General features: G+C 45.6%; 1 protein-coding gene across 2 annotated transcripts in view; it reads left to right on the top strand.

The window, feature by feature from the left end:
• Positions 1-16,677, top strand: part of MCC (MCC regulator of WNT signaling pathway) — a 275,749-nt gene that overhangs the window by 189,754 nt on the left and 69,318 nt on the right. For both annotated transcript variants that reach the window (XM_042945311.1, XM_042945322.1), the window contains 2 exons: positions 10,932-11,095; positions 13,970-14,176. In XM_042945311.1, the coding sequence (XP_042801245.1) occupies positions 10,932-11,095; positions 13,970-14,176 (371 nt within the window). The remainder of the gene's footprint in view (positions 1-10,931; positions 11,096-13,969; positions 14,177-16,677) is intronic.

The raw sequence follows: 16,677 nt of genomic DNA, 5'->3' as shown, positions 1-16,677 counted from the left end.
TGTTTAATCTTCAGCCTTGAAAGGAGGCCCTGTAAATCTCCTCATCTGTAAAATTGGGCTAACAGAGTTCAGAGGGGGTGAGTCATTTGTCCAAGGCCACACAGCTAAGCAGTTGTTACTGTTGTTGGCACCCGTGTTTCTGTAGATGGCTTTGCTCTTACGTGCCTCTGCCTAAATCGTGAAACGTGCCTACGGTTAGTGTGCACTTAACTGCGATCCTTTGAGGTCTCTAGTGCTGATGGGGGAATTTAGGGAGCAGCTGTGTGATCACAGCACCTGGCTTCGTAGCAGAGTGTTTGTTGTTAATCGAGATTTTGCAGACCTCCATCTTAGAAACAACACTTTTAGGCCAAACGATTCTGGCTCTTGCCATAGAGCAGAACACAGATGTGTGTGCATGTTCGTGCGTGTGTGGCACACTCTCCAGCAGGCTGCTCTCCCAGCTCTGCTAATGGAACAGCAGAGCTCATCTGGAGCAATTGTTTGTAAAACAAAATCCTTGATCCAGTGGACCTTTGCACAGCCTGCGTTGGGTTCTGCTCCTTATTTTGAGATCTCTTCTGTTTTAGGTGAGAAATTCTTCTTTTCTGGGATCTAGCAATGCCCAACTATTCTACCCTTAGGGATGAAAGGAAGCATATGATACCTTGTTTGCTGGTGGGATCATTTAGATAGAGATTTCCTCCTTATGCGTAGTTTTTGGAGGACAACCAAGGAAGAATTCACACATGAAACCTGGCTCTTTGGCACAGCTGTGACTATGAAATATGTTTAACGTTAAAGCCAGATTTTCCCGGCTTAATGGCCGATGAGGCTTAATGGCTTCAGGAAAAATGTTCCAAAGTGTCAAGCAGCCACTCCCAATGAGGAGAAAGGGGGGTCGGGGCAGGGAAAGGCAGCCCTGCCTCCTCCAAAAACGATTTCTGTAGGGTTGGAGAGAAGTGTTGACAAAGGCAAGGGAGCCTGTCTGGAGAAAATTTGCATGTTATTAGCAATGAGGGTGACTAGAATGGATCCTGCAGCAAAAAATGTTTGACAGTCAAATCACTTATAACCTGATTATGGAGCTTTGAGGAACCAGGCCACAGGTTGGAAAGGTTAGATGGGACTGAAAATAGCATCTTGAGTAGTTGATGGAATAGGCCAAGCCTTTTGTTGCCTTTTTGTTTTTCCTTCTCCTCACTTTAACTGGGCAGCTACATTTCCCCTAAGCCGTGCACAGTGTTGGTCATCCCTGACAACCAAGCCTAGAGGAGACTTTGAAGTTCTGAACATTGACTCACTTGGGGATTCTTTGAGGTGGCTGTGTGCTTTCTCCATGGGATCCGAGCCTGGTCAAATAAGACCTGTCTGCGAATGTCAACAGGGCAGAGTGACTGAGGAGTGCATCTGAAATCATTCTGGAACTTTCCTTACAGGAATCAAGCTTGAAAGCAGGCAGGGTCACTGCTCTACTTCAGTTTATGTGACTTGAGTACAATTTGAGGGAAATGTTTCAAATAGTTTTTTAGCCCCCGAAAAGACACTTTTCGAAAAGACTCTACCACATTCATTCGAAGCGAGTTTCCATAAATGTTGGGATTCAGGAACTCCTTTTATAATATAAGTTGTCTCAATTTTTTAAACGGGCTGTGTCTCTTCAGGTGAAATTGTTTTTTTGGTTGTTGGAAACGCATGACATGTTTTTCCTTAAAACCAGCATTATAAAGGAGTGTTCGCTTCCAAGACCAGCCTGTGAAAGTCTGCTTTAATCTGTAATGGGAATAAAGTACGGGACCCTCATCTGTGTTACTATAACTCGGACCAGCACTGTGGCCATTGTTCCTGGGAGAAAGGATTGTGTCAACCATATTTGGATGTCAGAGGCACATCTCCTCCCTTCTCCTGGAAGCTTTGGGAATTTTCCCATCCCTGCCACAGTGAGAGCCCCGGGGTCTGGGACTGGTACTGACAGCCTGCTCCGCACTGCCACTCTTGGCTCTCGAGGCTTGAGACGGGCCTGTCTGAAAAAGGCCCTTGAGCTGAAATGGAAGATCCAGGCACTGAGGAAGGACCATTTGGACCAGAGGTTAGTGAGCTTGGGGAGAGAGTGATCAGAGGTGATGTTGCAGAGAAACAAAGCGTGTTAAAACTGCAAAGTGACATTAGCAAAAATGAAAACAAATTCAGGCTGGTACGTTTGGGCTGAAATAGAAGTCCTGAAAGTACAGGGGCGCCTGGGTGGCTCGGTAGGTTGGGCATCCGACTTTGGCTCAGGTCATAATCTCACGGTTCATGGGTTCGAGCCTCGTGTCGGGCTCTGTGCTGACAGCTCGGAGCCTGGAGCCTGCTTTTGTATCTCCCTCTCTCTGCTCCTCCTCTGCTCATGCTCTGTCTCTGTCTCTCTCAAAAGTAAACATAAAAAAAAAAAAGTCCTGAAAGTATAACTTGGTTTCTTTTGGGAAAAGAAACACATCCCTTCCAGCGAAGTTAGGACCCAGCTGGCGTGGTGGCTGGTGGCTCCCACCCTGACTCATGTCTGTGGTCTTGGGGGATAATTTGGGTGTGGCAGTGACACTTTCCAGAAAGCATTCTGGTTCTCGTAGCTGCACGGAGAAATCGAACATCACAGGGGTCCCTACATTAAATCTAGACTCAGTGTGTCCATGCTCTGTCATACCTTCTGGCCTTGAATGCTCAAGTATTTATTTCCCCCTCAACTTTTTATTTTGAAAAACTTCAAACTTACATAAACAGTAAAATGAACCCCTATAAACCCATTGCCTGTATTCACTAGCTGTTAATGTTATGCAATTTTTGTTATTTGATTTTTGCGCACATGCATGAATTTTTTTTCTGAGCTCTTTGAAAGTAAGTTGCAGACATCGTGCAACTCACTTCATGCCTCACCCTAAATATATCAGCACAAACCTCTTAAGAACGGGGAACTTCTCTTTTTTAACCATAGCACTTTTATCATACCCGAGAATTTTAACCCAGATGGAACGATATATATAGTCCATATTCAAATTTTCCCAAATGTACCATTAATGTCTTTTGTTGCTTTTGTTTAATCCAGGATCCAGTCAAGGCTCACACATGATATTTAGTTACCATGTCTCTTTATGCTCCTTTAATCTAGAACAGGTCCCCCACCTTTCTTGTCTTTCATGACATTGACCTTTTTGAAGAGGCCAGGTTAGTAGCGTCTTAGTAGAGTCCCTCAATCTAGATGGTCTGATTGGTTTTTTTAGTGTTAGATTTGAGGTTAGCAGTTTTTGCAAGAATATACATGGGTGATGATGTGCCTTCACTACTGTGTTGCCACAGGAAGTTCATGATCATCAGTTTGTCCGTTAATGGCAATCTTGAGGGGCTTTTAAGCTATCACAACACTGTTCTTCTGAGTCTTCCTGTCTTCAGGAGACACAGGCCCTGTGCACATTACGCAGCGTGCAACCTTTATGGATACCGTCTTACTCCTTTCTTGCGGACCCTTCTGTTGTCTTCTGTTTCTTCCTTTTCTGTCTTGCTTTGTTCTGGTTTTGCTTATTCCTTGCTGCATGCTGTGTGAAGGGGACTGCTTACAAAGGAAAGCCACAGCCCTCCTGGTTTCAGCCTTAGAGCCACGACAGCAACCGAACTATTACATCCTTAGGAATTCACGTGTGGCCTGTTAGTGGAACGTCTAGGTCAGTGCTGAAAGAATCTGTAGCCCTTTGCTCCACTTGACTTGCCTTACAAGGCACAATGTATGCCCAGGCGAAACAGCAGTGGGGGGGATGTGTGCTGGCCCTTGGAAGGCCATGGGGGTTATGATTGTGCCCTGGGCTGCTGCACCACACAGGTAAGGCCTTTGGACTGTTCACAGCAGGCCTTCCGATGCTTCTCTCTCTAAGACTTGCTCAAATTCACTGTGCCTAGCATCTGTAACTTGAGTGGACACATCCACCTTAGGGATCCACCCGATTGAAAGCTTTCTGCCTTTTTAACAGGGTGTGGTATGCCATGTGATAGGTCTTAGATTTGATGATTCTTTACCAGTGAGCCGACTAACAGAAACTGGATGCTTGTAAAAGTTGATTTACAAAAAAAGTCTTTCATTTCTTTTACACATTCAGCTCAGGTGGTCTTGTTCGAGCACTGCTCCGTGCCCGCTGTTGTGAGTATCTGGGAACACAAGGACTAATAAACAGTCATTGGTCCCCAGGGCTGGACCTAGTAGGGTCAATATGTCCGTTAATAAGTAATTACAGAGAATGCAATGCCTCCAAGAAAGAAGTAAATACAAGACTATAGGTGGGTAGGGGGTGGGCAAAATGCATGAAGGGGGTGGGAGATATAGGCTTCCACTTTTGGAATGAAGGAGTCACAGGGATGAAAGGCACAGCACAGGGAATATAGTCAGTGGCATTATAATCGTGCTGTGTGGCCACACTTGTGAGCTACACTTGTAGCTACACTTGTGAGCACAGCGTAGTGTATAGACTTGTCCAGTTGCCACGCTCTACACCTGAAACTAATGTAATGTTGCGTGTCAACTACACTACAATTTAAAAAAATTTTAAGGAATAATTTTTTTTTTTAAGACCATGGGTAATCAGGGAAGGCTTTCTAGAAAAAGGGTATTTCGAGGCAAAGCCTGAAAAACAGCTGCTAGGAAGAAGAGAGGGAGAAGCGTCCAAACAAAGCCAGCAGATGACCATTAACTCTGGAGCAGAAGCCCCAGGAGCGTGCGCTCTTGAAGCTGCAGCCGTGTTTTGGAGCAGAGCCGTTCTGGCAAAGGTGCACAGCTCAGAATCTGGCGGACCAGGGGAAGTGTTTCTAGTGTCTAATGTTTTATCAGGGTTAGGGCTTTTACAGGGGGTTCAAAAAAAACAGAGAACAGGCAGCCTTTGACACCTGATGCAAAATGAACTAACTCTGGGATAGTTTCTTGTATGGAACTCTAGGGCTAGGCTTCATTGATCCTGAGGAAGAAAGAAGAAAACTAGTGTGTGTGTTTAACCAAGCAAGAATGCTGGTCTGGGTTAGTTTTCATAGCCACGAACACCCTCTTACCCTCTTTCCCGATTCTCCCAGTACTTGGGTCTTCCCTCAGACAGCAACGTAAAAACCTAAGCCTCTGGGTTCTCATCGAAAGATGAACCTGAGCTCTCTTGTCTTCAGCTCCTCTCCGAAATCTAACTGGGAAAAGTTGTATCTAGAACTAACATCAGAGGCAGGGCTGCAGACTGATGCGGGGGGGTGGGGGGGGGGTGGCGCGTGGCAGGTGGGGTTCAGTGTGCGGCGGTGAGGGAAGCAGAGGAGCACCGTGGCCATGCTGAGTCCAAAGTGGCCAGCTGCTGGCCACTCCACAGATGGTTGTCGTGTGAGGAGCCAGGCCCAGTATTGCCAGACCTGATTTTACAACAATAGCCATAAATTCTAATGACTTTCAAATGTTGACAATTAATTCAAAACTGTTTTCAAAAAAACCAAAAGGGCTGTGCCAGATACCAACCCCTTCTTGTCCAAACACAACACATCCTGGACTGCAGGTGGCTAGTTGCCTCCTCTGGCCAAAGGGAGATGCTCATTCCATTTATTCATCTGTGTCCTCTGTTTCATCTTTCCAGCAAATTAAACAACTAAAAGGCACAAAGCCAAGACTGTGTGAACTTACCCCTTCCCAGAATTCCCTTCACATTGTACTTTAATGGCCCACAGCTTAATTTTAATTGAAGGTTAGTGTAAGAAATCATGAAATTCGTCTGTGTTTAAAAGTGTGTCTGAGGAGACTGGCAGTCACATCGCTTTACAGCACATGTGAAGTCCCTTATACCTAAATTCTTTTAGCATTTGTTGCTAAGAACACATTGTCTCTCTTGTGAAACTGGCATGCTTCCTCCTTTCTGACAGGACATGTTTCATTTTTGCTCTGGCTGCCAGGAAGCTCAGGGCTAAGTGGAAGTGTCCGCCCCAACAGCTGTGTGAGTCTCCATTTGCATCCTCAGCCTTTCCCTGGTTCCGATTATTGTCCTTCCCCCTTACATGTGGTGTTTGCTACATGCTACTTCAGATTCTTCTTTGGAAAGATAAAAATAACCTCCATTAACTCCATTAACAGAATGTGTATTCGGTATGAAGGGCCTTTCCTCTTTGTCCTCTAGACAAGGGACCAAGCCATCACCTTGTGACATAAGGCACAGCACAGCCTGAGGTACTATAGCGAGTCTGCCTCAGTGGGGTCCTCATGCTGCCGTCCCATGACCAGCGTGCAGTTCAGTGGCAATAAGTATGTTCAGAGTTGTGCAACCCTCACCACCACCCATTTCCGGGACTTTGTCATCCTCTCAAACCGAAAGTGTGTATTGCCCCATTCGCCCCAGTCCCTGGTCACCTCTGTGCTTCTTTCTGCCTCTACTCTAGGCCTCTACTCTAGGCACCTCTTATAGGAGGAGTCCACTTGCCCTTTCCTAACTGGCTTATTTCACTTACTATAATGTTCTCGAGGCTCATCCGTGTTGTAGCATGTGTCCAAGTTTCCTTCCTCTCTAAGGCCGAATGACATTCTGTTTTGTATAGGCCACATTTTGTTGACCTGTTCGTTGGTCAGCGGACACTTGTGTTGCATCCACCTTTGACCATTGTGAATAAGGTTGCTATGAACATAGGCATACGAGGATCTGTTTGAGCCCTGTGTTCAATTCTTTTGAAACTGGATTGAGACATGGGATTGCTGGATGATAGGCTAGTTCTAGTTTTAATTTTTGAGGAACTGCCGTACTGTTCTTCACAGCAGTTGCGTCCTTTTATATTCCCACCAGCGGAGCACAAGGATTCTAATTTTCTCTCCACATCCTCGCCAACATGTGATTTTTCTCCGGTGGCTGTTTTAAATAGTGGCCAACCTGATGGGTGTGAGGTGATACCTTGTTGCGGCTTTGATTTGTAAATGAGGCACCTTTTGTTCAGTCTGGAATATTTGGTCCCTGTCTTATCCTGCTCCTCTGGTCCCTTAACTTAACAAGCAGTCCCTTCATCTCGCTCGCCTTTTGTAGAGACTCTCAGTGGCAGGAGCCAGATTACGCAGGGTACTGTAGGCGAGGAGAAGAGATGGAGAGTTTATTCCAAGTCAGTATCTAGAGGAATATACCACAGACTCAGAAAGATTACTCCACCCTGTATGGAACAGCCCCAGTGCTCAGGTGAATGGTAGTGAGTGACTCGTGCTATGGGGCGGCACTCACCTATGGGGGGGGGGGGTGGAGAATATCTGCTTCTGCCCGCCTAGCCACCTTGTCCTCCTAAACCGAACAATAGCAACAGACAGCCAAGTGTCCCCTGATTCGTGTAAAGCCACAGTGCAGAGCTCTGCGGATAACAGGCAGGAGTGTGTGGCGTTCATCTTCCAACCTGTGCATTACACATTTGGCTTCCTAAGACCAGAGAAAGCATTTATATCTCTCTTTGGTTTGAAGAGAAGACGCTCATCTGCTTTCAGTCTGTATGTTAAAGTACATCCCCTCCTCAGCTCTCCTGACTCTCCATGTTCCCTATGGTCACTTTCCCCACGATGCTGGTAGACGGCTGAGAGAAGGGACCGTGGCATTTTCTCGTACATCTGTGAGCCTCTCAGGGTTGAGGAGAGTCTCCTATTCATTTTTGTATCCTGTTTCTAGCTTGAGGCGGGGCTCAGCAACTGTTTGGTTAAGCAATAAGAAAGACGCACTGGCCAGATTTATATACCCTCCTCCCGTTCCCTATGACCCAATATCATTGGCATACAGCCTGGTTCCACCTCTCAGGTCCTGCCATGAGAGACCATCAGCAGACGTGTGATACCTTGCAACCACTGTATCAAGTGCAGCTGTGCTAGAGAAATCCGTATGGAATGGCTGAATAGCGGCGTCTTTATTCCTCATCCTACTTTTAAGCACTTAATAATACAAATCATGCAGGGGTGCCTGGGTGGCTCAGTTAGTTTAGCATCTGACTTTGGCTTAGGTCATGATCTCGTGGCTCTTGAGTTCAAGCCCCGCATTGGGCTCTGTGCTTACGGCCCAGAGCCTGGAGCCTGCTTCAGATTCTGTCTCTCTCCCTCTCTGCCCATTCCTACTCATGCTCTGTCTCTGTCTGTGTCTCTGTCTCTCTCTCTCAAAAATAAGTAAACATTTAGGGGTGCCTGGGTGGCTCAGTCGGTTAAGCATCTGACTTTGGCTCAGGTCATGATCTTGCGGTCCATGAGTTCGAGCCCCGCGTCAGGCTCTGTGCTGACAGCTCAGAGCCTGGAGCCTGCTTCAGATTCTGTGTCTCGCTCTCTCTCTCTCTGCCCCTCCCCTATTCACGCTCTATCTCTCTCTGTCTCAAAAATAAATAAACGTGAAAAAAAAATTTTTTTTAAATTTTTTTTAAAAAGAATAAGTAAACATTTAAAAAAGTTAAAATAATACAAGTCACTTGGGAGTGTGTGTTACTCCATCACAGTGGAGCAGGAGCCCTGCACCTCGAGGTAAAAGATGATTTGGAGAAACTTCTCTGCTTATTACTTAGAATGAAGTGTGCTCCAGAGACAGTTCTATTGGCATGCTCCGGACCTCCTGGCCTTGAGTTGGTGGTAGGCGCCTGTACTCCATTTCCAGAGAGCCTTCTACAGTGAGGAGTGCCTCTCAGTTGTCAGCAGCTCAGGGCATGGTCTGTGATGAGGACAAAAAGAGTAAGGTTGATAGAAAACATGATGCTACTGGCAGCCTGTGTTTGTAGTCTGTCTGTCTCTTAAATATATGATGTGAGGTTCATATTTGCCCACTTAAAACTAATTCTTGATCGCCTACACTATTCTTGTTGAAGAATAGTGATCTATTCTTGTTGATCTATTCTTGTTCTTCCATACTGGTGAGGAAGATCAAAGTTTCTTCTTTTCACATTTCAGTAGAGATAAGGTAAGAAACACCTAAGTCAGATCAGATAGTGGTAATTGGCATGAAGGAGATAGGATAATAGGGTAGGGACTGAGCTGGGAGAGGAGCTGGAACCCCAGGCTTTAGGTAGGGAAGAGGCTTGATGAGGAGGTGGCATTTGAACTAAGAACTGAGTAAGTGGAGACCTGGGTAGAAATCAGTCTTGGCAGAGGAAAAGGAAGTCCTGGAGCAGACAGGAGATTGGCATGCTCCAGGGATGGAGAGAAGGTCAGGAGTATGAATGGAGTGAGGGGGAAGGGAATTTGGGCAGATGAGGCAAGGACAGCATTAGCGGTTCTCACGCTGGCTGCACGTGAGTGTGATCTGAAGAACTTTAAAAATGTTCCCAGTACCCAAGCCCCACCTCCAGAGACTGTGATTTAATTGGTCTGGGGTGGGGCCTGGACATTGGTAATTTATAAAAGCTCTCCAGAAAATTCCATGGTGCAGCCTGGGTTGAGAACATCATCAGTCCTGATGATGCAGAGTCTCACAGACTCTGGTGAGGAGTTTGGACTTGCGTTGAATGACAGCAGGAAGCCGTTAGGTGGTCTGGGCTAGGGGAATAACAGCTGACTTATGTCCTTAAGAGGCTCACTTTGGCTGCAGTGTGGGGAGCGGAGGTTGGAGGTTGTTCAGGTGGTTCCATGGAGAAATCATAGTAGTTTGAACTGTGGTGATATCTGTGGAGATGGTAAGAGGAACTCACTTTGGGGATAAGCTTTGGCGGTTGCACTCACAAGATGGATTGGGTTCTGGACGTGAAGCAAAAAGAAGTGAAGCTTGCCTGAGAGTTAACCTGAGTAACTGAGTGGATGGTGATGCCCTTCCAGAGATGGGCAGGAACGGGTGGGAGAGGAGGGTGAATAATTGGGTCCGTTGGTTGGTGTGAAAGCCTCAGGCTGTCTTCTCTCTAGATTGAGGTAACTTGGAGATCCGGGCAGTCAAATGAGGTTGGCCAAAATATTCTGATAAAGCCCACTGAGTGTTTTGAAGTCTTCCAGAGGTAAACACCAAAAACAATGGACTGTTGTAGTGCATGTACTGAGGAAGGGGGTGGAGGATGGAGAAGAGAAACTGTAGACGTTGAGCTCCTTTCATGCAGGAGGCAGACTGGCTGTAGGGGAAGAATGTACCCTGAGAGGCTGCTTAGACCTAACACCTGTCTTGCAATAAGAAAAGAATCCAAAGTAACAGGTTATTTGGGTTTGGCTTTAAGGGGATTTTTTTTTCCCCAACAAAATTATCTTATAAAATATTTGTAGCTCACATTAAATTATAATTAACTTTTCTTCCCAAACCAGGCCCTAGGTGTCCAGCAATGAAAAGTAACCCATATTTTTAAGTCAGAATCAAATTATTGGAATTGTTTACAAGACCTTGACATGGAGAACAAAATGAACTTTATTAGAACAGTTTACTTTTCCCCTGATGGAAAAGGGGGTTAAATTGCAATGGTAGAACACGTTCAGTGGTCATATCAGGAAAAAAAATCCTGATTATAAGCTCATTGAAGGCAAGGACTGTCTCTTAACAGTTTTTATTTTTTTAAATGCTTGGTGTCCCTGTTCACTCTGGTCCTTTTTGTTTTGTTTATTTAATAAAGTTATGAGATCTCAGCTGAAACTCTTTCTCAAGTCTGCTCATCTGAATGGATGAGGAGAAAGTTGACCAGAAGGCCTCTGAAGTCCCAACAGCCCCTTCTGGGACCCTTCTTCGTTCTTACCAAAGAATTTGAACATAGCTGTCTTCCAGGGAAAGACGAGAGCATTGAGCATGGCATGGCTATCTCGAAAATGGCCTACATAAGTTAAGGCTTTATGTTGGCTCTAAGCCTCAGAGGCAGTGCCAGCAGCCTGTAAGATGAGGCCACGTAGCATGAAAGTTGGAAATATGAAGCTCCGTTGCCATTCCATTTTACTTGACTGGGTCCCTCACGTAAGTGAAACAGAGAGCATTCGTTGTTGCCCACCTGCCTACTTAACTCCTCGCGTCCACATTTGCTCACAGATAATTGCAGTGACCTGAACTCGGAGCTGCAGAGGGTGCTGACGGGGCTGGAGAATGTTGTCTGCTGCAGGAAGAAGAGCAGCTGTGGCCTCTCCGTGGCTGAAGTGGACAGGCACATTGAGCAGCTCACCACGGCCAGCGAGCACTGTGACTTGGCCATCAAGGTACACCATCCCCACCCTTTGGCCGGCTCTTTGAGAGCATCCAAGGGAAATGGTCGCATCTCTCTCCCTTTTGAAGTGTGGTTTTTGCAAATATTTGTTAGGAATGAGTGTTTCTAAGAAAACCATACTATACATTGGAGCAGGGAGAAGTAGGAGTCCTATAAATTTTTGTTGGGTTGAGTCACATTAAAAAAAAAAAAAAAGTCATGGGCGCCTGGGTGGCTCAGTCGGTTAAGTGTCGACTTCGGCTCAGGTCATGATCTCACGGTTTGTGAGTTCAAGCCCCTTATCGGGCTCTTTGCTATCAGCACAGAGTCTGCTTAGGATCCTCTGTCTCCCTCTCTCTCTGCCTCTCCCCCGTGCTCTCTCTCTCTCAAAAATAAATAAATGTTAGAAACAACTCATTATTTCAGCAAAGTCACTGGCTTTGCAGCAGAAATGATTTCCTGGGGCGTCTGGGTGGCTCAGTTGGGTAAGCGTCAGACTTGGGCTCAGGTCATGATCTCGTTGTTTGTGAGTTCGAGCCCCGTGTTGGGCTCTGTGCTGTCAGCTCAGATCCTAGAGCCTGCTTTGGATTCTGTGTCTCCCTTTCTCTCTGCCCCACCCCTGCTCAGTCTCTGTCTCTCTCTCTGTCTCTCTCAAAAAAAAAAAAAAAAAAAAGCGGGGAGGGGGGGTGGATTTCCTTGAAAACTCTTAGACTGCTAGTATTGAACCACATCATTTTACTATGGCCCATCATGTAGCACTTGCAAGTTGTAGGATTAACTTGGAAGTTTTATTTCAGCTTTAAGGCTCCTAGAATATTATTTCAGAAGTTACCCATTCATGGTGCTAATTTAGGGTCTGAATGAGTCCTCTATCCTGAGCATGCTAGGCTAGGTGTCAACCATGCCTGCCACAGCCGTCCGTCTTCCTGCTTAGGAAGCACCAGTGGAAGGTGCTGCATCTGCACAAACTCCTCATGAGCGATGGGAACTCCAGGTCCTGTTGTTACCGGGCTTCTGGCATCTTATGCGCCTTCACCAGAGCTCGGTAATCTAGACAGAGCGGTTCACACTGAAAAGTCTGGGAGGAGCCTGTGTAAAGGGAAAATGTGACACGTTAATTGAAAAATGCCTTCGATGCTAGGCGCAGGTTTCTGTCCACAGGAATTCTGGATTTCACAAAAGAGCTGTGGTATTTCCAGGTAAACCATGATTCATGTGTGTAACACAACTGGTTTTCCATCTTATTCATCTCAGTTATGAATATACAGTTGATGTGGTTTGGGGAAGCAAACCACAGATGTTTCTTTCATGTTAGTCTCCCAGGCCCTGTATTTTTTTTTTCTTTTTTTAATCCTTGAGAGACAGAGTGTGAGTGGAGGTGAGGCAGAGAGAGAGGGAGACACAGAATCTGAAGCAGGTTTTAGGCTTCGAGCTGTCAGCACAGAGCCTGACACAGGGCTTGAACTCACAAACCGTGAGATCATGACCTGAGCTGAAGTCAGATGCTTAACCAACTGAGCTACCCAGGTGCCCCTCCCAGGCCCTATATTTTTATAAAACATTTTAAGATTTTATTTATTTATTTTGAGAGAGAGAAAGAGTGAGCAGGGTAGGGGCAGAGAGAGAGAATCCCAAGCAGGCTCCACACTGTCAGCACAGAGCCTGATGCAGGGCTCGAATTCACGAACCATGAGATCATGACCTGTGCCAAAGTTGGATGCTGAACCGATTGAGCCACGCAGGTGCCTCTCCAAGGCCCTAGATTTGATTGTAATGTCAGCTTAGGTGCCAGCCCTAGCCTCAGCATGGAGAGGGCAGGAAGGGGCTGAGGATTTCTGCCAACCAGCAAGAGCCTGGAGCCGGGCTGACAAGGAAAAGAGCATCAGATTTGAGAGAAAAGATGAAACCGTACATAGGGAAAGTGGCAACGAGATTTGGGTAACTTTTCATCAAGGAACCAACGTGGGTGTCCAAGGGAGTCATCCCCTCACATTCTTGAAATTTTGAGACCATCTGTTTCTCACATCTTCTCACTGCCTTCTACGCTACATGGTAATACTCCCTCTTTTTTCCATGTCCTTTGGCTTATGCTTCCTATGTCAAAGGGCAATGGATGTGAACAAATAGTTTCTGAAAGCAAGCGGAATGAGTTCTTCCTTTTTTCTAATTTTACGCATTTTTCTTCTCCATTAATACTGTGTTTTAAATGAATTTGTGGGGGAAAAAAACTCTCCAAGTACTATTAAGATTCTCTTCTTTTTTAGCTCATAGCTGTCTTATTAATTAATTAAATCCCTACTGTCTTAGAAGCATCCACAATGAGCTTCATCTTTTCTGTGTCACTGAGGTTTATTTTTATCTTTCACATCTTGGGAGTGAACCTCATTCACACCTTCTGAATTCTGATTTGACACTAAAAGCTAGAAATGGCGATGTGACCCCCGGTTATCTTGGAGTTGGAACGTGCAAGGCCTATAATTTGGGAAACTTCAAGTTAGATTTTGTATGCTGTTTGCAACTTCACATTTGCAGCCATGATGATCATCAACTGGCTTGCTGTCCAGTTATGTGTATTCACTGACTCTAGAACATGGGCAGAGGAGATAAACATTTGTGTGGACATGGCAGTTAGAGCCACAGATAGACCAACTTACCTTGGAGGGACTGTGTTGTTCTTGCTCTGGGGACTATTGGGAAACACAGACTGTGACCCAGGCAAGTTATCTGAAAACGGGGAGGGGATAATTTGGGGGTAGTCACGGTTACTGCTTGCAGTGAAAGAGCTGTAGAACCTACTCTTCTGTCAGTACTTGCTCCCATCGTGCCTGTTTTCTTCCCCCAACCTTTCTCCCAGGTAACCCACTCACCTTGTCTTTGTGCTTTCCAGACAGTCGAGGAGATTGAGGGGGTACTTGGCCGGGACCTGTATCCCAACCTGGCTGAAGAGCGGTCTCGTTGGGAGAAGGAGTTGGCTGGGCTGAGGGAAGAGAATGAAAGCCTGACCGCCATGCTGTGCAGCAAAGAGGAGGAGCTGAACAGGACCAAGGCCACCATGAACGCTATCCGGGAGGAGCGGGACCGGCTCCGGAGGCGGGTGAGTGCACCAAATCCAACATGGCCAGGCCTTTCCCCCAGGCTGTGGGGCTGAAAGACAAATGAGCGTATACCGTCAAGGGCAGCTCCAAGAATGTTGTGGGATTTGCAGTTTTGGGAATCTCCATCCTTTTCTGATCATGAAGTCATTCTGCAAAGGGGAGTATTTTGAAAGTGCTGAGGTATGCAGGTAAGATTTTAAAAAACACCACTCTCTAGAATCACACATCTAAGTAGATGGTAAAATTATATCAGCTCAGTGATTCTCAAACCATTCTCCAGTGTATGCACATCTTCCCCAAGCTCAATTAAATTATCTTCTTTTAAGGTAGACTAAAAATATTTTATAATTGGCTAAAATTTATAGAATTTCCCCCTTTGCAATTTCTTCTATAAAACTTCCTTTCAGTTTATAGTACTTGCTGTCTCTTATCTACACTGAGTCTAATGTGAAATGTCATTTCCTCTAGTGCACGTATTAATGTTACAATAATCATATGTGTATATGTGTGAATACGCATGTTCTGTGTGTTAAGTGTGTGTATGTGTGTGTGTAATTCTTGGCATTCACCCCAATGTACCCCAACATACCAAATGGCTCTATGGCCTGAACCAGTTTTAAGAGCAACTTGCTTAGGAAATACATCCATTACTAAAGGAGCTGATGTTTCAGGAGAGAAATGTTTGGCAGAATTGTTAAAGCACTTGGTTTTTCAAAGATGGAGTTTTTTTCTCAGGAGCCTACAAGTATTTCTTTGGCTGTGATTTTGATCTGTGATTGGTCTGGGGTAAAGCAATGAATTCTTCAATCAGAAACACATTCCCTCTGAACTTCACTTTCAATTACTAGACGTACTTTACTCTCTTTTTCAATCTTGGCAATATTAGAAGCTTGCTTTCTAGTTGTGCTCTGACTGGCAATTGTGCACAAAGATAAAGTTGACTTAGGTAAAATACATTTAGTAGATCCCCTCATCCTTCACCATTGCTTTTCCTCCTTTTATTTTTTTTAAGTTTATTTATTTTGAGAGAGAGAGAGAGAGAGAGAGAGAGAGAGAGAGAGAGAACCAGTAGGGGAGGGGCAGAGAGAGGGACAGAGGATCAGAAGCAGGCTCTGTACTGACAGCAGAGAGACCGATGAGGGGCTCAAACTCACAAACTGCGAGATCATAACCTGAGCCAAAGTCAGATGCTTAACCAACTGAGTCACCTAGATGCCCCTCTCTTTTACTTTTATTTATTTATTTTATTATTTTAATGTTTAGTTACTTATGAGGGAGAGAGAGAGAGAGTGTGTGCGCACGCGCACGTGAGTGGGGGATGGGCAGAGAGAGAGGGAGACAGAATCTGAGGCTGACTCCAGGCTCTGAGCTGTCAGCACAGAGCTTGACCTCACTGCAAGATCGTGATCTGAGCTGAAGTCAGACACTTAACCAACTGAGCCACCCAGGCGCCCCTCCTCTCCTTTTTTTTTTAACGCTTATTTATTTTGTGAGAGAGACAGAGTGTAAGCAGGGGAGGGGTAGAGAGAGAGGGAGATGCAGAATCTGAAGCAGGCTCCAGGCTCCGAGCTGTCAGCACAGAGCCGGACATGGGGCTCGAACTCACGGACTGCAAGATCATGACCTGAGCCGAAGTCTGAGGCTTAAATGACTGAGCCATCCAGGCGCCCCTCCTCTCCTTTACATTTAACTTGTCTTCACTAAGGTCAGCATGTGTACATCATTCTGATTTTTTGTTTGTTTTTAATTTTTTTTAATGTTTTTGAGAGAAGGACAGAGTGTGAGTGGGGGTGGGGCAGAGAGAGAGAGAGGGAGACACAGAATCTGAAACAGGCTCCAGGCTCTGAGCTGTCAGCACAGAGCCTGATCTGGGGCTTGAACCCACAAGCTGTGAGATCATGACCTGAGCCGAAGTCAGATGCTTAACTGATTGAGCCACCCAGGCGGCCCCCATCATTCTGTTTTTAATCCACAGACAAGTTTTCTTGGTTGCCGTTACATATGAATATGGAAGAAATGACTATTTTTAACCATGATCAGCTCTTGTCCTCATTTCTGGCTCATGTCACAATTAAAAGGCCCGCATTTCTATCTCCCATATCTGAACGTGTTTGTCTGAACTCACGTGCCTAAGCTTATTTTCAGTCCCCAGCTGTATGGGATGCCATTCTCTGCACTTGCATCAGCAGGTGTAAATCATCCCAGTCAGCAAAGACTTTATCTGGGCAAGCTGGTGAAATTTACTTAGTGCTGAGGCCCACACCACCTGGAGCTTCCTGGGTTACACTCCCTGATCATTATGACTAATGCCCTAATTAGGCATGCTTGCTCTTAGTGTGCACGTTTGGATGGTGCATGTTTTGTGAAGGAAATGTTGGTCTTAGATGTAATTACATATTGTGTATTAGAATAAATTTTCTCCTCTAAACTTGAGTTACTAAAGTACAAAACATCTGTGGATTGTGACAAGCAAAGGATGAACAGCCAGTCCCCCTTCTTC

This window comes from Panthera leo, chromosome A1 (genome assembly GCF_018350215.1).
Source record: "Panthera leo isolate Ple1 chromosome A1, P.leo_Ple1_pat1.1, whole genome shotgun sequence".
NCBI lineage: Eukaryota > Metazoa > Chordata > Mammalia > Carnivora > Felidae > Panthera > Panthera leo.
Note: the sequence above shows the minus strand (reverse complement) of the source record. Positions and strands in the feature narration are given on the sequence as shown.